The sequence below is a fragment of the Dermacentor variabilis genome, chromosome 10 (assembly GCF_050947875.1).
Source record: "Dermacentor variabilis isolate Ectoservices chromosome 10, ASM5094787v1, whole genome shotgun sequence".
NCBI classification, from domain to species: Eukaryota; Metazoa; Arthropoda; class Arachnida; order Ixodida; family Ixodidae; genus Dermacentor; species Dermacentor variabilis.
This window is the reverse complement of record NC_134577.1, coordinates 25,967,095-25,994,386: the sequence shown is the minus strand read 5'-3', so window position 1 is coordinate 25,994,386 and position 27,292 is coordinate 25,967,095. Positions and strand designations below refer to the sequence as shown.

General features: G+C 43.0%; 1 protein-coding gene across 5 annotated transcripts; it reads right to left on the bottom strand.

The window, feature by feature from the left end:
* Positions 1-925: 925 nt before the first annotated feature.
* On the bottom strand, positions 926-27,038 carry LOC142560193 (uncharacterized). Of its 5 annotated transcripts, none has more exons than XM_075672106.1 (5): positions 25,144-27,038; positions 19,439-19,515; positions 7,501-7,682; positions 5,303-5,328; positions 926-3,300 (listed from the first exon to the last, which is right to left on the bottom strand). In XM_075672106.1, the coding sequence occupies exons 1-5, from the start codon at positions 25,221-25,223 to the stop codon at positions 2,991-2,993; spliced, it is 675 nt and encodes a 224-aa protein (XP_075528221.1). In that variant the 5' UTR covers positions 25,224-27,038; the 3' UTR covers positions 926-2,990. The 5 variants fall into 5 exon arrangements, with proteins under 5 accessions (XP_075528221.1, XP_075528222.1, XP_075528224.1 ...); XM_075672107.1 differs by lacking the exons at positions 5,303-5,328; positions 19,439-19,515; positions 25,144-27,038 and adding exons at positions 13,344-13,463; positions 14,097-14,249; positions 15,498-16,016; XM_075672109.1 differs by lacking the exons at positions 5,303-5,328; positions 19,439-19,515; positions 25,144-27,038 and adding exons at positions 13,344-13,463; positions 14,097-14,246; positions 15,498-16,016.
* Positions 27,039-27,292: the final 254 nt, after the last annotated feature.

Here is a 27,292-nt window from a genome sequence, read left to right as displayed (position 1 = left end):
CCCCCTAGAGAAAGCCGACCCGGCCCCCACTTCAAAGAGAACCCCTGCTTCGCTCTTTTGCCGCGAGAGGAGCCGACCTTTTTTGCCGCGTGATCTCTATAGAGGTGGGCTCCTCTCGCGGCAAAAGAGCGAAGCAGGGGTTCCCTTAGAAGTGGGGGCCGGGTCGGCTTTCTCTAGGGGGGGGTTCGGTCGGGCCGGGTCGGCGCTTTCTCTAGGGGGTGGGGTTAGGTCTCTTAAAGGTGGGCCGGGTCGGTTTTCTCTATTGGGGGGGGGGGTCTCTTACAGGTGGGTTTCCTCTAGGGGTGTTATTCTTCTGTTGTACTCCGTGGGGTGCGCTTCGCACTTCCCACAAAAGCAACAGGTATCCACCCTCTTAGGATACCCGGGGGATAGCGAGAGGAAATAGTGTGCACCATGACACAAAACTCCCTCTTATCCGCCACATTCCGGCGGCCGAGAGTACAGCTGGGTGCCGGAACTCCCAGTTCCGGCACTTGGAGTTCCGGCACCCAGTTGTACGGCACCGTGACTCCCAGGGGGTCACCTGCCTCATAGTGCCGACGTCCGCACCGCCTTCAATCCGCGCACTGGCCATGCGTACGCCGGTACTACGATGCAGGAGGTCCTCTGGGGTCCGAGACCCAGCCTTAACGGTCCACCTCGAACCTTCATGGATGGCACTTCGAGCCCCGGCATCCGCATCGCTGCTTTTTTTTTTCAGCGATGCAGGCAGCGGGAATCGAACCACCGTCCTGAAGGATACGAGTTCAACACTCAAGCCGCTCGGCTACCGGAACGGCACATCGAACCCTGTTTATTTGTCGACCAGTAGCTTGGCCAGCTGGGCCGCTGTCGCGGCCTACGCTCACATAGTCCGTTCTGCCGACGAGATAACGCGTGCTCTATCCGCGTGCTGGCACCCGCTCATGCGCACCGGCCGCGGTCAGTCACGTTGGCTGCGCTGCGATGCTAGACTCTGCGTCCACATTGCAGTGGCTGAGAGTAATAGCGCCGTGCCTGGCATGCAGCCGAACCATTATACACGCTTGAATTATGTTGCAATTTGTGATCCGGTTTGGCACACTCCACAAACAGTTGCACCTATTGCGGTGTATGTTTGCCACACAAGAATTACCATCATTTGTATTTCCCGCATTTGTTTTCTTTAGCGCTGCGAGCCCAGTACTTGCAAGTTACGAACTGCATGCGCGTTGTCAGCCTGCCAGAGCGTTCTGGACTGGAAAGTAACGAGCGCAGCGTTTTCAAGAAAAGGAAACGCAACCAAGGCCGATGATGATTATTATTGTGTGGAAAATATACACACCAAAGGGTGCAAGTGTTCCTACATTGAAGTGCTGTGACATGCTGCCATGTTCGGTGATAAGGTGTTAGAACAGGTATCCCTTTGACAGAACAATTCATTTGTTTGCCCTCTCCGCTTGGCTGGTGCCATTTTGTCCACGCTTAAAGAAAACTCCACACGGCAACGTAAATATGAACGTGCTATTTTGTAGGTAGTGAACGGGTCCTTCGTATGAGATACTATTCGTGAGGAAAACGAAGTGAGAATGGACACGCACGGCCTTCATTCAACGAAATTTTATTTCCAAGCTCTTAAATATATCGTTTGGACACACGCACACACATAAAGTGAAGAGGAGGCCGCCTATAAGCAAACGAATCTTCTCACCCTTTAGTTTATGCAGTGCACATGCGCACACGACGCAGTGAGTACGAAAATACGTTATGGATGTGATTTTGCGTCACGTACGTCGAAATCAACAATGGCACGGAAATCTAAACACTTTCAGAACGTCTTAGCGGTGACTCGTAAATCGTGAAGAGCGTCCGTAAGAGCATAAAGACTGTAGCTGCACGAGGGAAAGAAGCAGCGATTCTAGAGGCAGAAACTTCAAACAGCATTAACAAAGCGTTGGGCTAATCACCACGCACACCTGTTCTTACCAAGAGGGTGGAGCACCCAAAAGAAAAGCACGCGATAAAACCACAAGACAGCCCGAAAGTACATGCAATGCAATTCGTGCATTCGAGTGGCTGAACCTTCAGGGGGCCAAGACCTCGTCAGGCTTTCTCGCCTTTAGTCTGCCTCCCGCAGGGAAATTTTGTGTACTTCCTGCAAGAGAAGCATGTTTGATTGACTGACTGACTGTTACACGGCTATTGCACATACGCCAGTTGGGAGCAGCACGCTCATAAGGCATCCCTCATTTTCTCTAACGTACCCATCCTGTGCCATGTGAAGACTCACTGTAAATACTGCAGTGGAAGTCACGTGTCTCACTCCAGGCTTCGTTGTCCATGGCTGGTGCTTTCAGATACCTACTTTGACGAGTTTGCTGTTCAAAGCACCAACCACTGAAACGAACAGTACTTGGGAGTACTTAAACCTGCAATTCTCAAAAACTGTTCTACATTCGTCGAACTTTGGTTTCACGCTATGTAGTGCAAATTTGTACTAAAGATAGTAGAATTTGTGAGTAAAGATAATTAGCGCTGTAGTTGGTAATTACATTCCTGAGCTATTCAAAACCGAAACTTGGCTTCCACGAATATAGCTTATAACGTTTTACCTGCACAAATTTGAATTTAGAAGCCGCAAACGGCGCAGTATACAGAAGGTGCGTTATGTATCACAGGTTTAAAATGGTCCTGAACCACCTTGGTGGGTTTGCAAAAAACACAGCAGGCGAATAGCATGCGCTGCTGTGAACATCGCCAAGCTTTGCAGTCGTACGTGGTTTTCCGTTCAGATTATCATGCATTCCACCAACATTCCACTCCTTGTCGTTCCTCTCCCTCTACCCACTGTATAACTCTGTAAGCCGCCCTGTTATCGGTGCTCTACTTCGATGACCCACCCCAAACTCTGCTCAGCCTAGTCAGGACCTACCCCGCAGACACTTATTAGTTCGAGCCGTGGTGCGTGAAGTGTGAGCGATCTTGCACGTCATGGGCGTTACACGTCGTCGTCATCGTCGTAGTCGTCCTCTTCTGGGCTTCTGGTCAGCGGTGTTTTCAAACTTTATTTTTGTGTGCGGAGCCACGCGTTTGTCGTAATTTTCAGCAACGGTGCGAATGGCCACGTCGTCGTGACAGTGAATGTGGCTGCTGTGACGCAGGTTCGAGTCCTGGCGTTCGAGCTGAACCTCTCCAGACTGGTTCAGCGACTGTTCGGTGGCCCGCGCATCAGGTTGCTCCAAATCGAGGGATTCTCCGAAGTTCGTGGTGTGGATATGTTCGCCATCATCGCCACTTCCGGTGAGCCACGCTGCTCTGGAACTGTAACAAAAAAGAAAAGAAAAATGGAGAGGGCTGGAAACTCCTTCAGGCAGAAATAAATTCTTGCTTCGCGTTTTCCTCAATTATCAGCAATTTGCATACTGCTCGACTGACAGTCGGTGCTGCGGAGAGCGAGAAGAAATTTACGGACCCCGCTTCCTAGCGCAGCTAAAGTCGCATCTAACCTCAGTATAATTGACGAATTTATTTCTCGTCTTTCCTTTCTTTCTATATTTATTTATTTATTTACAGTACCTTACAGGCTCCTCATCGGAGTGATGTGTAAGGGGCCATTACATTGTTAATGAGAAGGTATGGTGAAAGGTACAGAAAAAAGATAACATAATACACAATGGGCGGTAAAAAGCCAAGTGATACTCAAACCACAACGCATCACAACACGCGAAAAATAAGCAAGAACGTCCCCTAGGCTGTCTACGAAAAAAAAATAATTATAATCAGAATGCTCATCGTCAAGCAAGGATGCAAATAGAACAGTGCGTATCAACTAGACTAGACATTATAAAAACCTTCGAACGCTGCAACCCACGTGCTCCACGCCGGACAATTCTAGCATGGAAAGACAGGCCATTTTATTGCCCGACTTATTAACGGACAACTCGAAATATTTCATATATTTCCCTGTCAATGGTATACTTGTGCTTTGTCAAGGCAGCCGAAGTGTGTCAAAAGCATGAGTACAAGTAATGAATCGGCACAGTATGTAAATTGTGATACAGAGACGAGTGCTTGTTGTCTGCTCCAATCACAAGACACACATCAAGCTAGTTCAATGAAACGTTTCCTAGCCAGTGCAATAAATCCATAAAATTAGCATGAAGACCCAATTTTTACTACTGTGCAACGCTTCACATCTGAATCATTGCACCATCAGCATAAATAGAAACCGAGACACAATATAACCGATTGCCATGCCTGTTAAGGTAATTATGGAATCTAATTACTACGCAGTCAGTTTTACACATGGATTAGTAGTACCTAGTGTACGTTTCGGACTCTTATGAAAAACACATTTACAAATGCAGGTGAACTTGGAAACGGAACAATGTTTGAATAATTTCAGGATTGTTCTCGTTTGGATTTGCGCTGATGCTGCCCCCAATTGTGCTTTATTAAGCTCGCTATTAGCAAATTATTCCCATGCTCATGATTCGACCGAGAATGTCCAGCCTACGAAAGAAAAGCAGTTTACATCATTCTTTCGTTACTAATCCACCTTTCTCAGTTTTATGGGCTGCACTCTGTTCCATGCCGCTGGAAACTTTTTGGAAGGGAGCCGGGGCTTAAACCCGTTGATTTGTGCACCTGCACCCATGTTGAATGTGCGTCGATTACGCGTTTCGTCGATCGCGGCTGGCATCTTTGTTTTAGCAATGCCGTACCTGGAAGCTGCGTTGCACCCACCGACCACTGGATGAGCAAGCCTGAGCGCTCGGTTGTGCCAGCAGTGCGGCCATTAAAGGCGCACCGAGCTCTGTCCGCGAACGCGGCTGCCTTGGAGTTTGTTGTCGCTGATTTCCGCACTTGAAACTCGCTCTTTGTATCACTTTTGTACATACTTAAGGCATTTTGCATTTCCAATAAGTCTTAGCGCGCAGCCTTGCGTGTCGGATTAACCAAAGTGGTGCATTTGTTTGCATCCACATCTACATCCAGAGATCGTTAATTGTTAGCTTCAAATATCCTGGAAACGGCGCATCGCTGGCATAAAATATTGTCAAAAGGTAGCAAAAGATACATATCTGCAAATATGAGTGGCCGAGACACATAAACAATATATTTTTGCACTTCAGGATGCAGGGTAAGAAGGTTCGACCCTGCTGGACATCCTGGCCAACCAACATCTAAAGTGGAGCAGCCGGCTGCACGATGACAACAGAGTGTTCATGTCACCGGCAAGGCTGGAGCACTGTGTCGCCTACGTTGCTCGCAAATGGCACATGTGGCCCGACATAAGCGTACTGCAAGGGATGTTATTCACCTCGCTGCTACGGAAGTCAGGTCGACCTGGGATAATGCAGAGGCGACAGTGAGAATGACATATACTCGTCTTTCTGAGTTTATTGACTATTTGACCAGGTTAAACAGTTACAGCCACGTTAAACTGCAATCAGGAGTAATTTCGTACCGTTCATTCCTTTATTTCAATAAAAAATCGATTACCACAGGGTTACTATAAACTGACAAATACTATAGCATGGGTCCACATAAAGGGAAGTGCAAAATAGCGTCGCCTTAGGTTTGTCTTTCACATGAGTGTCATAAACTTCTGCAGTCGTCATTAGTGTTCTATAGCATAACCAGCATGAAACATGTGAAACCACCTTGCCCCTACCATACCAGGCAATAGGTGCGACGCCTTTGGGCAGTCTATGCAAACCAGCTATCCGCTGCACTCCATACGACATGACTCGATGCGAGGCAAACCTCCGACCTTTGGGCGAAAATGTATGTGGCATTCAATGAGATTAAATGGCACCATATGTTGTCGTCTACTCCTAACTGCTAAAAGCACTTTCCACAGCCTTATGCATTGCATTTCTGGGCGCAATGTTACCTACTGATGAAGCCTGCTGCTAATAACACATTTAACTTCAGTGATGTTTATATCGGTCAAGCAGCCACGTTTCGTTTGTTAATGCAGATATGGTATTGCTAGAACAGCCGATTTCTGTCTTGAACATCCTAGGCTTCATGCTCATCAAGTATGTGCGACAGGCCGCCAGGACGCGAATCGTCATCATGACCATCCACCAACCCACCTATGATATCTTTACCATGATGACACGAGGTAGGTCGCCGTGTGCAGTAAGCCGTGTTGAATGTCTGGAGTGTGCGATAACGGGAGAGTGAGGTAATATACTGCCAACTGTGCTGGTGAATGGGCAAAGAAAGTTGAGTGCATCACAGGCTGCGGCAACGAATAAAGCAATTATATGCAGTTGGACGACTTTTATAGAAAGACTTCATGTCATTAGCCTTCTCTGTCTGTTAACTAATCTCTCGCAGAACAGCGGATACCCGAGTATGGATAGTCAGTGACTCGATCTGCTTTTGTTACCTCGATGCGCCAGATCTCGTGTAAATACGAAGTCTTCGCTCAATGTCACTATTACTTTTGTTTGTCATGTCATGTTTGCCAGCAAAGTTTTCTCGTAGACGTCATTTTAGGCTTGTCTTGCAGCACACGCAAGGCAAACAGTATATTTACATTGCGTGTAGTATTACAACCAGTACTAATTGCGAACTGTAGTTCCGTGACGCAAGCAGCCAAGAATATTTGGATGGGTACTAAGTGTTCACCTAATTTGCATCTAATCGCGTGTATAAATAAAGAAGTGTCCAGTTCTACATCAGTACCTTCTCTTTCTTCTCTCCAGAGGCATTATGTTGAGGGGTCGCATGGTGTACCACGGCAAGCAACGTGGTTTACTGCCGTAGTTTTACTACATTGACTATCCTTGTCCGGCTTTCTAGAACCCCTCCGACAACAACATGAGCCTACGTTGCTTCCTGGCTATTAAAATATATGCCTATCAAAACTAGTGCCACTGAAAGCTAATGGCACACCAGGTCACAGGCAGTCGTTGAACGTGATTTTAAAGAGCACAATAGGTGCCTCCTATATTTTGGGGACAATCATAACATCAGCTTTCATCTTTCTCATTCACTATTTTGCCTGTATTTAACTTTCAATAGGAGTGTGTGAGTAATGATTTTCAAACCCGAATCAAATACTAATCGAATAGCGTCAGAGTTGAAAGTAATTTAATATAGAATACATTACGAATAATTCTCTATGAATAATAAATAATTATTAATAGATACCTAATATTATAATAATAAAACTAATAATAGAGAACTTTATGAACAGTTCTATATTAACGATGAAAACTTCCGTTTTCAGCATTAATATGTAGTAGTCTTGACATCGCAATATATTCACGCCATTACTAAATTTGTGTGAACAGATTGCATGTTTCGAATTGCAGTTTATTAAAAGCACAAATAAAGCAACAAGGTCACATAGGCAGTTTATTATCATACTCAGGACTCTTAGATAAGTGGGGAAGATAGCAGTCTAGCACAACAAAAAGGGAAGGAAAGCGGAAAGAAAGCACAAGACACATTAAAGAGGCTAAAGTAAAACAATGATGCATAAAGAATTTTACGCTATACCTTACACACCGCAGTCGACCTTGTGACGCTGGACAACATGCCACCAGAGGCGGTGTTCGAGTCCAGCCAGCGAGCCGAGAAATGTGTTGAGGCGCCGGCAAGGGACGCTTTCCCACCCGGATCTTCATGGCAATGTGCCCATGAACGTCTCCAGGGCGGGGTTCTTTGGACAGCTGCTGGCCCTGTGGTTATCAGTGCACGCTTTCATAATCACAATCTTTCTATGATCTTCTGCTCTCTGATCTTTATGAGAACCCTCGTTAACCTTTCCGTAAAGCCTGCCTTCCTGAACATATTAAATTATCTTCTATAAAAAATCTATAAAGGATTGTCGAAAGCTTTTTGTGTGAGAAAGATGTTTGGTTGCTGCTGGCGTGCGTCAGCACAAGGGTGACAAAGATTGTTAATACTTTTAGTCACCTAGGACACTTCAGATTCAGATTCAGATTTATTGGTTCCAAAAAAAAAAGAAGTAATTACATGACAAATATACAGACGAGGGTCCCAAAGTGAAAGAACTGTAGTGGGATCCTCGGTTAATAACAACATTGATGGTGATATCGACAGTCAGCAAATTAGCGTATTATAAACAACATCTACAGATTAAATACATCATTATACATGTCATTTACAATCAAATACGAAAAAGCACGTTATAAAAGAAAGTCGGAAGAAAGCATGGATGAAATACAAGAAATGTCATGCGAGATAAAAGTCAAAGGTACACCGCCAGATCTTAGTTAAGTTATCGCAGGAAATTATGCTTAAGGGGATGTTTAAAAATTGGAAGAGAAGTACAGGATTTTATGGTTCATGGTAATTAATTCCAAAGAGAAATTGCAGCGAAGGAAGATATTTTTTTTTTTTGCCGTAATTGGTATGAACCATGTTAGCCGCAAATCTGGTTATATTTTTATTCTGCAAAAGGTCAACTGCAATGAATGGAAACGTAAGGTTATTATGAAGCAACTTGTGGAGTAAGACGAGTGTGTTAAACTGGAACAAATTATTAATAGGCAAGATATTATACGCGCGAAGTAACAAAGAGGCATTGGATTGCATGGAGCTAGAAGTGATAATGCGTATTGACTGATTTTGGATATGTTGAATTGATGATAAGTGACAAGCATACGTGTTGCCCCATGAAACAATGCCGTAATTAATGTGACTATGAATGAACGCATAATACAACGCTAGCAGAGCCTCACGAGAAAAAAAAAGGCGAGCTTTGATTAATGCACGTATACCAAACGCAGTCTTGCGCTTGAGATGTTGGAAGTGAGAGCAAAATGTAAGGTTAGGGTCAAGATGTATGCCAAGAAAAGTGACATCGGTGCTAACGGGAATTGAATGAATTCCAAGCTTTACTTCAGGATTAGAAGTTAAGGCCCTTTGAGCACTTTTGAATAACATAAATTTAGTTTTTAAATGATTAAGAACTAAGTAATTGTTGCTACACCATTTTATAATCTTACTTGATGCAATATTTAACTTAGAAGTAAGAGTACTAACATATTTGTCAGATGAAGATGTGGTTGTGTCATCTGCGTATAAAATGCAATGAACGTAGTTGGTGGAGTTAAGAGAATCCGGAAGATCATTAATATATCAAAGGAAAAGCAAAGGGCCCAGAACTGATCATTGTGGTACACCTTGGTTAATACATTTTGTTACTGAGAAAGTATTTGCTGCATGTACTGTGTATGGCCGGTCAAGTAAATAATTTTTAAGAATGTTAGCACAGGACCGGTTATACCATCAAGTTTATTAAACAGGACTTGATGGTTAACTGTGTCATAAGCTTTACTGAAGTCTAAAAATACAGATCCGACTAAGTTTCCCGAATCAATACATTTTTTTATGTAGTCAATTAGAGATAGAACAGCTAGATTGGTGGAACTTCCTGGGCGGAAACCAAATTGATTGTTCTTTAGCAATTTAAACTTTGTTAAGTAGTTATTAAGACATTTAACAAATAATTTCTCAATGAGTTTACTAAGGCAAGAAATAATTGCAATTGGTCGGTAATTATTAACTGTGTGTTTGTCGCCTTTCTTTAAAAACGGGAATAATCTTGGAATTTTTTTTTTAAATGAAGGGAATGCACCTTCTTTGAACATAAGGTTGATAATATTACAGAGCGTGTCGCAAACTAAATGCGCAACCAGTTTTAAATGCCTGACAAAAATATTGTCTAAGCCAGGCCCTGTATTTTTAAGGTTAGCAATCGTGGAGCACACTTCATTTGGTGTAGCTGGTAACAAGAAGAATGATTGTGTCGTACGTCTCAAAGCATTATGCAACTGCGCATGTACGTTGTTATTAGCGTAAACAGAAGAAAAGTAGTCCGAAAAAGCATTAGCAATTTCGCTGGGCTCAGAAAGAGTGAGACCATTGTAATTTATTTTGGTTATAGAGGCATCAACAGACCATTTGTTAAGAAAAGAGTTCAGTAACGGCCATTGCTTTTTGGGGTCATCCTTATTCTGATAAAATTTATTTTCGTATTACTTATTTTTCGCCTGTTTAAGTAAAACATTCAGTAATTTACAGTACCTACTATAGCGCCTAGCTAGTCTAGTATTAAAGGGCTGACGTTTAGTTTTCTTGTACATGTTTTCCTTCTTTCTTAAACTTTCTAGAAGACCGTCCGTCATCCATGGGTTGCGCGGATATTTATACTTTTTCCCACATTTTACAGTGCGTGTGTTACTCGAAACGGCCAGTAAAAATAAAGTGCAGAATTTGTTTAGTGCTTCTTCGGGATCAGACATAGAATAAATTGGCGACCAATCAGTTTGACTGATGGCTTCAATAAAGGTATCTGCACTAAATACGGAAGTAAAGTAGCTATTATCGTTCTCTTGTATTTCATTGCTAAATGTAAGAAAAACAGGAAAATGATCGGTTATGTCAGTGTTAATAACCCGGGAGCAAGGCGATGGTGATATGTTAGATAACACGGGATCAATAAACGTACTGCTCCCACGAGAGGCTACCCTAGTTGGGCAGTCAATGAGTGATTCAAAACTGAATCCAGCAAAACAATCTGTGTAAGTTGCGTACGAGGTAGCTTATGTGTCAAGTAAGTTAATATTAATATCACCTACAATCACGACATTCTTATTTTCAAAAGCTAGCTTGGACAATACTGCATCAAGAGAAAGCAAGAAATCGTTAAGGGAAGATGACGGTGAGCGATAAATGCAACCAAGGATCAAGTTCTTATTGTTATTAAGGAATGACCGGTCGACTGCTGTCCACACTGACTCACAATAATTCACGTTAACTGCTAGATCAAATCTGCGAGCGTAGGTGACAGCTTGTGAAACAAAAATGGCAGCGCCAACATGACTGTTAGTTGGACGATGACAATACTTGGGTTGATAAGATGGAAAATCGCTCATGTTGTTGTCGGAATCGGAAAGCCAAGTCTCCGATATGCAGATAAAAGTGAAGACATGGTGAAGTGAGGCAATGAAGTTATTAATTCCATCTATTATAATGTGTTATTAGTGTGTTATTAATGTGTGCATTATTGTGCCATCAGACCACTCCGGCAACCACCTTAACCTACCATAGACTCATCACAGTTTGGAAATACAAGTGCTATTAAAGTCAAGGACAATAACCATTTCAGCTATACTCCTCTAGTTTTTCAAGTACATGTTTATATTGTGCAAGTGCATGAAGCCCAAATTTTGAATCCAAGTTGCATGTAATACTGTGCCGAAACAAATTAAGCAATACGAGAATTGGGTATTGAAAATTTCTTTAAATGTTTCTTTAGGATCCAATGCAACAGTGCAAAGAAGTGGACAACATGAACGCCGTATCTGCACACGAATGCCTTGTCTGCACGCCTTACGCCTTTTTTGCTTATGAATCCTTACCAACTATATCAGCTTGCTGTCGTTCTAATGCAACAGTGCACTTAGAATATCGGAGTCCGACTTCCATAAAACTATGGTCCATGCCTGCGGTCTCCTAGAGTTTTGTACGTACAACCATTTCCAAGCCAACCATATATATTGAAGAGCTCTCTTTTTGCTCTTACATGATCTGCCTTTAACATACGTACTCTGCAATGGAATTTGTGGACATTTACTTTTCACATTGAAATTATTCAAGTTTCACCTACTCCATCCTTCTTAAGGGTGATCGCTTAGTAGTCATCAGAAAGTTCTGTTCAAACTCGACACTTCTGCAACAACCAGTTCTTTAAATCTGAGTACGTGTCCGCTTTGACATTGAAACCACCTGCCCGGCGTCATATCGCTTACACCACATCTAAGCTAAGTTGGCTTGTTAACGTGCTGGTCATTTATTTAAGATTTAGTGAAGGCGCTGCTGTGTCTTTTAATATGGAAAATGATATGCAAGGAAACAAAACTTCATTTTGTTAAGCACTCGTACTGATATTTTAGGCCTTAAATCTGTAGAATTAAAGGTATCTGAGAAACCTGTTTGGATATATAGGATCGTCTATTTTAATAGAAGCATAATTAAAGGTCCCTTGAGGTCTCAATTTTACCAAATCAGCTTAGATTATTTCATAGGTGGACAATACTTGCAATACAAATTTAAAAGGGATGTTAACTCATTACCAATACTTCACTTCCTGACTTTTAAGTTGTGAAGTTTTGTTGATAATGTTGGGATTGCCATTAGTCAGGTTGGTGAACTTTAGTACACAGTTTAAAATGAGAGATTCGAGCTTAACTGGAATAAGCAATATTTGAGCGAAACTTCGTTGCTTAGCAATCTGTTGTTAAATGAACTGGTGCTCCAGTTGACACTGTAAACACTGCATAAAACGGACTGTTTACAAGTTTCAACCAGACAATCATTGCATTTCACCACAGATATTTCTTAAGACTAGGACTAACCACTCGCGTTCACACTAAACTGAAGTTACTTCATACTTCATTACTTCCACTGATTAAATTCCACAAATAGGACATATATGCTAACATAATTATTTAACTTCAGTTATCCAATTTGGTCAGTTAATACCACTTTGAAATTTGTTTGGAAGTAGTATGCACCTCTTCAAGAAACATCGCCCATGTCACACAGGTCAAATATCCACCAGGTGGGATCGTTAATGAACTTGTTTACATTACAACAGGCAACCTGGCATACTACGGCGCTGTATGCGGCAGTCAGAGTGCAGCGCGCATCACGAAGAAAAGGACACAAATTGTTTGTTGTAACGACTACATTTACAATACTTTCCCGCCATTCTGACACAAGCTCTGAAAATTGACTTCCATGTCCATCACCTATAGCTGCAGTGTCTCAGACAAATGTCTGTTTAATTCCAGTTTGGCGAGAAAAGGTGTACGTGTCATGAGATATCGAGGAAAGGCTGTACAATAGCATTGCATACTTCATATCCAATCAAACAATTGTGTGGATCGCCATTGTAACGTCTATTAAAGGAAGCTTCGCCTCGAATAGAATATACGATCTGCATGTGGTCAACATTATTCGCCACTTATGGTGCCACGAGAGAAACATTCAAAAACAAAGTGAAACATTAGCAAATGTAAAGCTGGCTGCAGTATTTCTAGAATACTGTACCGCCAAGTTTTGAATTCTGTTTTGTGACAAGGAACGAACAGAGTATTTCTTTAAACTGCGCGGCAACAAATTGAAGGGCGTGCTGCCTTGAACAATACATGTAGGGCTTTTGTCAACCCACACATGGACGCCAACTTCCCGAGCACAAAATAGAGAGCGGTCACAACAAAAAGCAGTGGGAGGTACTTAGTGTGGTTGACACACCAAAAATTGATAAAGCGAAACTAATTCAAAACAGTCGGGAGAATTGGGATTACCTCGTCTTCCAGGAAGAGGAACTTCGCCCGACACTTCGTCGCCGCGTTGCTCGAACCAAAAGCCCCGGAGATCTCCGACATAAAAGAGCAGCGATCATTGTTTCTTCCAGTTCGTGGTGTCTGCAAAAACGCGGCGTGAGTTGCATCAACGCGTTAATGGCTAAAGCTATTCACGACAGCATGTGAGCACTTATTCGCGAAACCAAGTGCACAGTCAGTGGCATAATGGCAACCGACGCGAAGTAAACCAGGGACATCTTTCCGGCTAAATCACCCGCTATTGCAGCGAATCCAATATTTAAAGACAAAGTAATCGCAAATATCAGACAGGGCAAAAAGAACGAAGTTAACACAGACGTTCGTTTTGCGTTCGTTAAACAAGTCGCTCATCTTGTCTCTTTGATAAACTGTAGCACGGAAGAAGTTTGGGCGTGTTGGTAGTTCACTCGTAAACTGGGATACCTAGCGCAAAAACCGACACAAGGACGAAGCAGGAACACGGGACGAGCACTCGTGCCGTGTTCCTGCTTCGTCCTTGTGTCGGTTTTTGCGCTGTGTATCCCAGTTTACGAAACAAACTGTGATGGGGAAAAAGATTTGCTACCAGTGATTCCTTCATGCACCAGTGATCTTATGATTAGCAGCTGAGGAGGCGACAAGAGCAGCTGGCTACCAGGTCTACAGGGTGCACAGCAGGACATCACGCATCTAGAATAGCTGGACACCAGGTCCGCAAGGCGGACACCGAGGTACCATGTCGCTAGGTCAGTAGATCCACAGGATGGGCATCAAGACACCAGGCTGCTCAAACAGCTTGCAAAAGGTCATCAGGGCGGGCTGCCAGACACCATCATGCTGGAAGGCCTGGCCACCAGGTCCGCAGGGAGGCAGCATGACAACGGGCTGCTATAGAACAGCCCAATGACCCAAGAAAGTGTGAAAGAGAATCATTGTAATGCGGCGTCTACACAGGGGTACATACCAAGTTACCGAAGTTTGGCCTTAAGCATATTGATTGAATGGCAGCACGCACGCAGCGGCACATAAAACAAATTGAAGCCTCGGCGTTTTCGTGCGGAAACAACCATATGATTGTGAGGTACGCCGTAGGGGGGGGGGGGGGGTTCGAATTCATTTTGACCACCTGGGGTTAATAACTGTGCACCCAATGCACGGTTATCGCGAATGCATATCGTCCCCATCTAAACGTACTTTTCAGTGCCTTTACAGTGAGCAAAGTTGCTGTAAAATAGGTTTAGTGATGAGGGGCATGTACACAGTGACACAAAATAGCACGAAAGAAGTTCATTGAGGTGTGTCACATACCGTCACATAGCCAGTTATCCAAGTTGGCACCGCAGCTCTCTACCCGATGTTCTACCCATCAGACCTAGGACTACCCCGTGACACAAGTAAGCGTGGAACAGGTTAGATACGGATAAAAAACAACAGACAGATAAACATACCACAAACACGTTGAAGTTAAGGAATACTAAGCGCAACAACTAAAAGGTACAATTGTAACGCGCAAGAGTGCAACTGTAATATTGTCATGTTAAGGCTTTGCCTTGTGTCGTTATCTCTTAGAATGCCATCAGTATTGAGTAGGCGGGTAAGCGACTTCCGAGTCTAACTGAAAACGACTCTGGGACCCAATTTACTGCAGTCATGTAATCTTCATTATTTTTCTTGATCGAAAATGTGCGGCTTTATTGAATATATTGGCCAATGGCAAGCGTGGGTGGCAGATTTACGCGGAATGGGCTTGCGTTATCGCTTATCAGGGAAGTTCCCGGAAAACCGGAGGTGTTTACTTTTGCTGTACTTTACATATGCCTTTAGTAGACGAAATGAACTCGGAGATTATGAGCGACGCCTTATTGTCTGGATAAGGGCTAATTTTACCAGATATTTTAAGGCGGGAAAGCGAAGCAGGTAGACGAAAGTCATTTCACTGCTGGCATTCTGCAATTACACATGTAGCCATTGAAGCCGCACCCACAAAACTGCAAAAAAAGCTATCGTTGATCATAATTACAGAAGCATTGGCGTACTCGAGTTAGCCGTGAAATTGTGTTATAGGCAACTGGCACTGCGAAAGGCAATGGAAAGATTACGATGCAAGATATTATTTATATATTTCCATGCGCTCACCTTTCTGAGCAGTTCGTACAGTCTGGCCACCCGCGTAGCGCTGCCTCCCACGACGCACCAAAGGCCAGCATCGTCTTTACCCGACTGACGTAAGCACGGCACGACCACGTCGATCTCGTGCTGGTCGTGCTCGGCACGAACGAAAAAAGAAAAGACATCGCACGTGTATGTGAGAAGCGCGTTGAAATAGATGAAGACGTGAAACGTTGACCTCCTATTCTGTACATCATCAGATACTGAGCTTGGTACGAAGGCAGAAACGCTTTCGGCCATATACGCGTACACATCCGGTGTGATCGTCCCTCACGATGATTTCTAACCACTGGCTGTTTCACGCCTGGATGATAGTTTTAGACCCGCCGTGGTTGCTCAGTGGCTATGGTGTTGGGCTGCTGAGCACGAGGTCGCGGGATCGAATCCCGGCCACGGCGGCCGCATTTCGATGGGGGCGAAATGCGAAAACACCCGTGTACTTAGATTTAGGTGCACGTTAAAGAACCCCAGGTGGTCAAAATTTCCGGAGTCCTGCACTACGGTGTGTCTCATAATCATAAAGTGGTTTTGGCACGTAAAACCACATAATTTATTTTTTTAGAGTCTGCACTGGGTTCCGTTTATCCAGGTCAGTTATTGACAGGTGAGCCTTGCCGTGGGAAGGAAACTTACACAAAAATAAAAGTGGGTTGTAGTGTATATGGTATGCATTATCAAATACTTACTGGGAGCTTACCACTGTCGTTAAATATAAGAAAATATGCAGAATCACTGAATTGTACGGGTGCTAACACGTGAGGCAGAAACTTGAAGGTTAACAAGGAAGCTCGAGAAGAAGTTAAGGACCGCGCAAAGCGATGGAACGGAATATCTTAGGCGCAACGTTAAGGCACAGCAAGAGAGCGGTGTGAATCAGAGAGCAAAAAGGGACAGCCAACATTCTAGTTGGCAATCTGAGAAAAAAATTACAGCTGGAATATTAGAGTTACAGAATGAGTTCCAGGGTAGAGAAGCGCAGTAGAGGACGGCAGAAAATTAGGTGGAATGATGACATTAGGAAATTTGCATGCGCATGCTGGAATTAGCTAGCGCAAGACAGGGCTAATCGGAGATCATCCGAAGAGGCAGTCGCCCTGCCCAGTGGACATAAAAATACGATGATGAACACGATCAGTTTGACGGTAGTAGCATGCACAACAAGTGAAAATGTGCTAGTTAGGAGCTCAGCATACACCTTTGAACCTCAATACAATGAATGGGGGTTCTGCTGCAGAGGTATAAGGAATTAGCAAAACTGTGTTATGACGAAACGGGGCATAACGAAATGATGGATATAACAAAGTTGGTCAAATTCCCCTTCAAATACCCAGGAGATTCGTAGTGCAGTACACGTAACAATCGATATGACGTAGTAATGGATTTAAGGAAGTAATTTCTTCCCCTTCCAACTTTGCAATAACTGGGTTTTATTGTATTGAATATGATGAAGCAAGTCAAATGTGCACTAAAAGTGCACTATTGGCATGTATGCTATAGCATACATGCTAATATAACAGCTTTTATTATATTCAAAGAAATTATTGATGGGTTTTAACAGGTTTTGGAATGTTTTAGTAGACTCTGTGCAGTAGAACAATGGCAACAATGTCGGTGTATGATCGATACAGCAACGTTATACAGTATGATCCCGGCCACAAATAATGTGGTCGTAAATTACAGTCGAACCTCGTCCTACCAAACCACCACCTGACACTACAACACAATTGTTATACATATGATAATCGCTATAAGCGTTCATAGCTTCGAAAAAGTTTAGAGCAACTTTTTTCGTGATTCCTTATATCAAATATTAAGTTCTAGCTGATGACTCGTTATGTGTATTTGCACTTTGACATGCAGAACATGAAGGTTGCGCCCTGTCGAACATCCCTGCCAACCGACGTCAAACGTGGAGTAGCCCGCTGCGCGTAGACATCATGTTCGGCGGGCTGTTCATGCCACCGGCGAAGCTGAAGCACTGCGTCGCCTAGGTCGCTCGCCTGGCACATGTGGCCTGACATGAGCGTGCCGCAACGGATGCTGTTCACCTTGCTGCTCCAGGAGCCAGGTGGACCTGGGAGGGACGCGGACGCCATAGCGGGGATATCAGCCTTCGTGTCTTCCTGAGCTCATGATTCATTGGCTGCGCTAAACAGTTGCACCGACGTTACAGCGCAGTCGGCCGCAATTTCCTGCCCTTCATTCCTCGACACGTTTGTTTAAATAAACGTATCGTCCATTAGTGTTCTATAGAATAACCAGTATGAAGGTTCTGGGCCCCTTGCCCCTGCAATACGAGAGGTGCGACGCCTGTGGGCAGTATATGCAACCTACCTATTCACTGTACAATGGGCACTATTCAAGCGAACTCCATGGAAGACAATCCCACGAGCTCTGGGCAAAGCTGTCAACGCTACTGCACATTCGTTGTCATTCACGGGCACCGTGTGTTCTAATATAATCTTATATGCAGCATATACTCGTATATGCTGTGGCCACTGCTCAGAGCACTTGCCACAACATTAGGCTTTGCTTTTCCAGTCTGGGAAGCAATGCTGCCTACTGATAATGTCCGCTGCTCACAACACATTTAACAACTGCAGTGATATTTATAACGTTCATGCAGGAACTTTTTACTTCTTAATGCAGATATTATATTGCTTGACAAGCCCGTCTCTGGCATGTACATCCTCCTCAGCTTCTTCCTCATCCACTATGTCCGATGGCGGACCGCCACGAGTAGCATCGTCATCATGACCATCCACTCATCCACTCACCAATGAGATCTTCATTATGACACGAGATAGATCGTCGTTTGCAGTATACAGCCGTGTGGACAATCCCCTACACGCGATATCGGGAGATTGTGGTAATATGCCGCCAACTGTGTTGCCGAATATGCAAAGAAAGCTGACCACCTCACTGGATCACAGACGCAGATGAGGCTGCGGCTGTGATTAAACGGCCAAATCACGTTGCACCAGCTTTACAAAAAGCCTCCATGTCATCAGACTTTTCTATCTGAATGGGATTCATAGCAGTTATCTTCCTTCTCCCTTAATCCAGTGGCGATCACATCGACACGTCGCATGGTGTACCAGGGCAAGTGACGGGACCTCCTTCAGTACTTCTCCTACAGGGACATACCTTGTCCGTCTTTCAAGAACCCCTCTGACTACAACAGTACGCCTACGTTGCTTCCCGCTATTAAAATATATGCCTCCGAAAACCACCGCCACTAAAAGCAAATGGCGCACCAGTCACAAGGAGTCTTTGCACGAACGTTGAACGAGCACGCTGGGCGCCTCCTATCCTTTGAGGATGAACATAACACCCACCGTAATTCTTCTCATTCAATATTTTGCTTGTATTTCAATCTCACGGTGTGTGAGTAGCAATACTACAAAACTGTATTAAATACGAATCGAAAAGTGTCAAAAGCGAAACGAATTGAATATGGAATAATTTTCGAGTAGTTCTCGAACGAAAAACTGCCGTTCTCTCTATTAATATAAAGCATTCTTCACATCCCAAAATTCTCGAAACATTGAAATTTCAGTGATTATAATGCAAGTTTCGAAGTGACGCTTATTAAAAGCACAAATGATCGAATCGGAGCAAATAAGCAGTTTATTCGCATGCTCAGGATTCGTTGATGAGTGCGAACTATAGCACTCAAGCCAGGAAAAAAAAGCGAGTGAAAGAGGGAATAAACGACAAGATCCATTAAAGAGGCTAAAGTTAAAAAATGATGCGTAACAGACTTTGCAGTCGACCTACGCGGTCGACCTTGTGAAGCTGGGCTGCTCGAGTATAGAGGTTCCGAACTAATTTTACAGGCAATTTGCCGTGCAAAGCGAGAGGTATTGGAAAGATTTCGACGCAACAAATGTGTTCGAGGAGCTCACCTTGTTGTTCTGACTCGCACAGCTGCCCCAAGTGGTGCCTCTTGACCTGGTGACGAAGCACGAAACCCCGGCGTCGCCTTTGCCCGACAGATAGGTGCACAACACGACCGGGTCCATGTCGTGACGGCCGATAACGGCAGTGATGAACGAAAGCAAACAAAAGAAAACGTGGTTTGCGTATGTGACAGGAACGGGGAAAAATGTTTCATGATATGAGACACTGGGTTGCTAGCCTGGTCACCATCAAACTCAAGCTTGTTCTCAGGTTCCGTCATCTCCTTTCTTTTAATTGCGACAGCAATTACATGGACTCTACAACAGAAGTATTGCCATCGGTGGCACAAATGCACGTATATAGATACTAACTTACATAGTTATTAAACTCATTTACGCAAATTACTTACAAAGCAAAAAAAAACAAGCATTCAGCCAGTTAAAACCTACGCTACGTCGTGCTAACTCAGTTCTCCGTAACACTCAAACTCAACGCATCCATCACGCCCCTTACAACTACACGTGTGCAGACACATGAATGATAAATCAATTTGCGCAAATTACTTATCGAAGAAGAAATATCAGCCTGTAGCATGCCAAAACCGCAGCGACGTCGCGTTAACTCCACTGTAAAGCTTAAATTCGATCCATCGAACACTACCCCTGCACATGCACGTACACAAACTTGCATCAATATCAAAAGAATATGCGCAAGTACGCCATCACGGAAACCACGGCAGTCTACAGCCCGACAGAACGTCTGCGCTGTCATGTTAACTTATCTGTAAAGCTGAAATTGCACACATCAATCACTCCCTCTGCAAATGCACATACACAGACGCTAACTACACGATTATTAGGCGAATTTGAAGACATTTGTTGTCGCGGAAAAGGGCGTTCTCAGCCAATTCATGTTATCCATCACTCCCCCTCCAAACAAACGCACGCAGTTACTAAATTACATGCCGATAAGCTAAATTTCCGCAAATTACTTTTCTTGGGAAAAAAACGTAAACTAGAGCCAGTTAGAACCTCAGCCATGTCGTCTGAAACAAAATCTCTGAAAGGGTCAAATTCGACACATCCACCACTCCGCATGCAAAAGGCCGTATGCAGACACTAATATACATTAACATTAAACGAATATGCACAAATTTATATTCGCGGAAAGAACGTAAGTCTATAGCCCCATAGAACCCTTGCGCAGTCGTGCTAACTCACTTTTCTCTCAACCTGAAATTTGACACATCCATCACTTCACCTCAATGCACGTACATAGACAATAAATGCATGATTACTAAGGGAATTTGCGCAAATTACATATTGCGGAAAAAACATCAGCCTCTAATAGTATGTTAGAATCTCAGCTCAATCCTGTTAACTCAGTTGTATGTGAAGCTCAAATTTCGCCCACCCCTCACTGCTCCTGCAAATGCACGCTTACAGACACTAACTTACTTGATTATTAAACGAATTTGCGCAAATATCTTATCGTCGAAAAAACATCAGCCTATGATAGTGTGTTAGAACCTCAGCTCAGTCGTGTTAGCTCAATTCTATGTGAAGCTCACATTCAACCCATCCATCACTCTCCCTAGAAATGCGCGTTTATAGATACTAACTTGATTATTAACGAATTTCTACAAATAACATATTGTCACCCAGCTATTGCAACTAAAACAGTTGACCACCGACAGATTGGGAAGAAACGTCTGCCTTTAGCGATGGCTGGTCCTCGGAGAGACCGCGCGCAACCACGAACTTCGTCGTTCTCGCCTTAAGGGTCCCGTGACAACACGTGCAAACTTATTTCGCGTCATTATTGCGTACAAAAACCTCAGCTTATAATAGTACACTTTAATATGAGGCTCAAGTTCCACCCATCCGTCACTCAACCCTCAAATGCACGATTACGGACAATAACTTACTTGATTAAAAAACAAATTTACGCAGACAACTTATAACGGACAAAAACATCAGCCTACAATAGTATATTTCTGTGTCAATCTCAAATTCTACACATCCATCACTACCCCTGCAAACATGTTTACAGATACTAGCTTAACTGATTAATAAACGAATTTGCGCAAGTAAATTATAGGGGGAAGAACATCAGCTTATAATAGTATAGTTCTATGTGAAGCTCAATTTCCACCCCTCCATCACTGCCCCTGCAAAGCGTGTTTACAGCTACTAGATTAAATGATTCATAAACAAATTAGCGCAAGTAAATTATAAGGAAAAGAACATCAGCTTATAATAGTATAGTTCTATGTGAAGCTCAAATTCCACCCATCCATCACTGCCGCTGCCAAGCATGTTTACAGATACTAGCTTGACTGATTAATAAACCAATCTGCGCATGTAACTTATAGGGGAAAGAACATCAGCCTATAATGGTATAGTTTCATGTGAAGCTCAAATACCACCTATTCATCACTTCCCCTGCAAAGCGTGTTTACAGATACTAGCTTAACTGATTAATAAACGAAGTTACGCAAGTAAATTATAGGGGAAAGAACATCAGCCTGTAATAGTATAGTTCCATGTGAAGCTCAAGTTCCAGCCATCCACCACTGCCTATGCAAAGCTCGTTTACAGATACTAGCTTTTTTTGCTTAATAAACGAATTTCCGCAAGTAAATTAAAGGGAAAGAACATCAGCTTATAATAGTATATTTCTATGTGAAGCTCAAGTTCCACCCATGCATCACTGCCCCTGCAAAGCATGTTTACAGATACTAGATTAACTGATTAATAAACCAATCTGCGCATGTAACTTATAGGGGAAAGAACATCAGCCTATAATGGTATAGTTACATGTGAAGCTCAAATTCCACCCATCCATCACAGCCTCTGCAAAGCACGAGCATGTTTACATAAACTAGCTTAACTGATTAATAAACGAATTTGCGCAAGTAAATTATAGGGGACAGAACATCAGCCTATAATAGTATAGTTCCATGTGAAGCTCAAATACCACCCATTCATCACTCCCTGCACAGCATGTTTACAGATACTAGCTTAACTGATTATTAAACGAATTTGCGCAAGTAAATTATAGGGGAAAGAACATCAGCCTATAATAGTATAGTTCCATGTGAAGCTCAAATTCCACCCATCCATCACTACCCCTGCAAACATGGTTACAGAGACTAGCTTAACTGATGAATAAACGAAGTTACGCAAGTAAATTATAGGGGAAAGAACATCAGCCTGTAATAGTATAGTTCCCTGTGAAGCTCAAGTTCCAGCCATTAACCACTGCCTATGCAAAGCTCGTTTACAGATACTAGCTTTCTTGCTTAATAAACGAATTTCCGCAAGTAAATTAAAGGGAAAGAACATCAGCCTATAATAGTATAGTTCTATGTGAAGCTCAAATACCACCCATTCATCACTGCCCCTGCAAACATGTTTACAGATACTAGCTTAACTGCTTAATAAACTAATTTGCGCAAGTAAATTATAGGGGAAAGAACATCAGCTTATAATAGTATAGTTCTATGTGAAGCTCAAATTCCACCTATCCATCACTTACCCCTGCAAAGCATGGTTACAGATACTAGCTTAACTGATTAATAAACAAATTTGCGCAAGTTATAAGGGAAAGAACATCAGCCTATAATAGTATAGTTCCATGTGAAGCTCAATTTCCACCCCTCCATCACTGCCCCTGCAAAGCGTGTTTACAGACACTAGCCTAAATGATTCATAAACAAATTTGCGCACGTAAATTATAGGAGAAAGAACATCAGCCTAAAATAGTATAGTTCTATGTGAAGCTCAAATTCCACCCATCCATCACTGCCCCTGCAAAGCACGTTTACAGATGCTAGCTTAACTGACTAATAAACGGATTTACGCAATAATTTGGGGAAGAACATCAGCCTATAATAGTATAGTTCTATGTGAAGCTCAAATACCACCCATCCATCACTTCCCCTGTAAATGCACGTTTACAGATACTTACTTGAATAATAAACGAATCTGCGCAAATAACTTATAGCGGACAAAAACACCTGCCCACAATAGTATAGTTATATGTGAAGCACAAATTCGATCCATTCATGACTCCCCCTGCAACTCGTTAGAGACACTAACTTGATTCATAAACAAGTTTGCGTAAATAACCTATAGCGAAACAAAAATACATTAGCTTAGACGAGTATGTAAGAACCTCAGCTCAGTCGTGTTAGCTCAGTGTTATGTGGGGCTCAAATTAGACCCAGCCATCGCTCCCCGTGCAAATACCCGCTTAGAGACACTAACTTACTTGATTTATGACGAATTTCAGTAAATAAGTTATAATGGGAGAAATCCTCAGCCTATAATAGTATAGTTCTATGTGAAGCACAAACTCCCCCCATTCATGAATCCCCCCGCAAAGCATGTTCACAGATGCTTACTTGATTGATAAAGGAACTTGCGCAAATAAATTGTAGCGGACAAAAACGCCAGCCTACAATAGTATAGTTCTATGTGAAGATCAAGTTCGACCCATCCATCACTCCCACTGCAAATGCTTACACACACTAACTTTATTCATAAAGGATTTTGCGCAAATAACTTACAGCGAAAAAAAAAACATCAGCTATGTTAGAGCCTAAGCTCGATTGCTTTATCGCAGTCCTTTGTGAATCTCGAATTCGGGAAATTGTGGTAATATGCCGCCAACCGTGTTGGCGAATATGCAAGGAAAGCTGACCACCTCACTGGATCACAGACGCAGATGAGGCTGCGGCGGTGATTAAACGACCAAATCACGTTCCACCAGCTTTACAAAAAGCCTCCATGTCATCAGACTTTTCTATCTGAATGGGATTCATAGCAGCTATCTTCCTTCTCCCTTACTCCAGTGGCGATCACATCGACTGGCTGCACGTTGTACCACCGCAAGCGACGGGACCTGCTTCAGTACTTCTCCTACAGGGGCATACTTTGTCCGACTTTCAGAAGCCCTCTGACTAAACAGAACGCCTACATTGCTTCCCGCTATTAAATTATGTGCCTCTAAAAACCACCGCCACTGAAAGCAAATCGCGCACCAGTCACAAGGACTTTTTCCACCAACTTTGAACGAGCACGCTGGGCGCCTCCTATCCTTTGAGGACCATCATAACACCCACCGCAATTCCTCACATTAGCTAGTTTGCTTGTATATGAATTTTGCTGAGGGTGTGTGAGTGCAATATGACAAAACTGAATCAAATACAAATCGAATAGTGTCAAAAGCGAAACGAATTGAATATCGAATACTTTTCGAATAGTTCTCGAACGAGGAACTACCGATCTCTCCATGAATATAAAGAGGTCTTCACATCCAGTATACTCGAAACAATACCGAAATTTCTGTGATTATAATGCAAGTTTCAAAGTAAAGCTTATTAAAAGCACAAATGATCGAATAGGAGCCGATAAGCAGTTTTTTCGCACGTTTAGAACTGATTGATCAGTGCCAACTATAGCATTCTAGCTAGAAAAGAAAAGCGAGTGATAGCGGGACGCAACGACAAAATACATTAAAAAGGATGAATTTAAAAAAAATTATGCATAACGGCCTTTGCAGTATCCTTGCACACCGCAGTCGACCTTGTGACACTGCGCTGCTCGAATATAGAGCTACCGAAATAATTTTACAGGCAATTCACCGTGCAGAGCGAGAGGTATTGGAAAAATTACGACGCAAGAAAACTGCTCGATGAGCTCACCTTGTTGCCCTGACTCGTATAGATGCCCCCGGTGCTGCCTCCCACGCTTCACCTGGTGACGAAGCCGCAAAACCCGGCATCTTCCTCGGGCAGCAGATGATTGCACAACACGACCGGGTCCATGTCGTGCCGGCCGTTCTCGGCAGCGATGGACGAAAGCAAACAAAAGAAAACGTGGTTTGCGTATGTGACAGGAACGGGAAAAATATTTCGTGATACGAGACACTGGGTTGCTAGCCTAGACACCATCAAACTCGAACTTGTTCTCAGATTCCGCCATCCCCTTTCTTTTAATTGCGGTAACATTTATGTAGACAGTACATGAGCATTATTAATATCGCTGGCACCAAATGCACCTATATAGAAACTAACTTATACGGTCATTAAACTCATTTGCGCAAATTACTTATAGAGCAAAATACAAGCATTTAGCCCGTTAGAACCTACGCTACGTCGTGCTAACTCAGTTCTCTGTAACGCTCAAGCTCAACGCATCCATCACGCCCCCTACAAATGCACGTGTCCAGACACGTAAATGATAGATAAATCAATTCGCAGAAGAAACACCAGCCTACAGCATGTCAGAACCTCAGCAACGTCGTGTTAACTCACTTCACCGTAAAGCTTAAATTCGAACCATCCATCACAACCCCTGCAAATGCGCGTATACAAACTTGCACCAATATTAAACGAATATGCGCAGTACGTCATCGCGGAAAGAACGTATGTCTATAGCCCGATAGAACGTCTGCGCTGTCGGAATTACTTATATATAAAGCTCAAATTTCACACATATTTCACTCCCGCTGCACAGCTAACTGCACGACTATTAAGCGAATTTCAAGAAATTATAGTTGTCGCGGAAAACTGCAACCAGCTCATTTGTGGTAAATCACCTCCATTATAAGCTGAATCTCGACGTATCCATCACTCCTTCCGCAAACACACGTACGCAGTTACTAAATTACATGACTATTATATAAATTTGCAAAAATGACTAATTTCGGAAAAAAAATATAGAGCCCGACAGAACGTCAGCCACGTTGTCTGACCCAAATCCCTGAAAACCTCAACTTCGACGCATCTATCACTCCCCCTTCAAAAGCCCGTATGCTTACACTGACATCCGTTAATATTAAACGAATATGCACAAATTTCTGTTCGAGGAAAGAACATCAGTTTATAACCCATAGAACCTCTGCGTAATCGTGCTAACCTATTTTTCTCTGAAGCTGAAAATTGATGCATCCATCCCACCGCTTGAACGCCCGCACAAAGGCAATAAATACATGATTATGAAGCGGTTTTGCGCAAATTACATATTGCGGAAAACGCATGAGCATATAGCATGTTAGAACCTCAGCTAAGTCGTGTTGGCTCAGTTTTATGTGATGCTCAAATTTGACGCATCCAACACTTCCTCAGCAAATCTCCCGCTTACAGACAAACTCACTTGATTAATAAATTAATTTCCGCAAATATATTATAGTGGAAAAAACATCAGCCTATAATAGTATGTTAGAAACTGCCCACATTGGTGTAAGCTGAGATCTAAGTCACGCTCAAATTCGATCTATCCATTACTGATCCTGCAAATGCCCGTTTACAGACACAAACTTGCTTGATTACTTGATTAAAAACGAAGTTGCGAAAAAAAATTATAGCGGAAAAAACAGCAGCCTATATTAATATGTTAGAACCTATGCTCAGTAGTGTTAGCTCAGATCCATGTCACGCTCAAATTGGATCTATCAGTCACTGCCCCTGCAAATGCACGCTAAGAGACACTTTCTTGATTAATGAAGGAATCTGCGCAAATAATTTAAAATGGTAGAAAACATCAGCCTCTTACAGTATAGCTCTATGTGAAGCTCAAATTCCACACATCCACATCTCTCCTTGCCCCCCCCCCCCCCCAAATGCCCACTTACACACTCTAACTTACTAGATTTTCTCAAACGAATTTCTGAAAATAACTTATAGCAGAAGCAAACATCAGCCTATAATAGTATCAATCCTTGTGAAGCTAAACTTCTGCCCATTTATCACTCCCCCTGCAAATGCCCGCTTACACACACTAAGTTATTTCATTAAGGAACTAATTTGCGCAAATAAATTATAGCGGAAAGAACATCAGCCTATAATAGTA

Bases quoted from the DNA above. Each gene is read 5' to 3' on its own strand.
- LOC142560193 (XM_075672106.1), bottom strand. From the start codon at position 25,223: ATGCCGGGTTTTGCGGCTTCGTCACCAGGTGAAGCGTGGGAGGCAGCA. The intron at 19,516-25,143 runs GTGAGCTCATCG...TGTCGGGCAAAG, and splicing joins ATACGAGTCAGGGCAACAAG to GCGACGCCGGGGTTTCGTGC. The intron at 3,301-5,302 runs GTGAATAACATC...TTTTTGTTACAG, and splicing joins CTGACTTCCGTAGCAGCGAG to TTCCAGAGCAGCGTGGCTCA.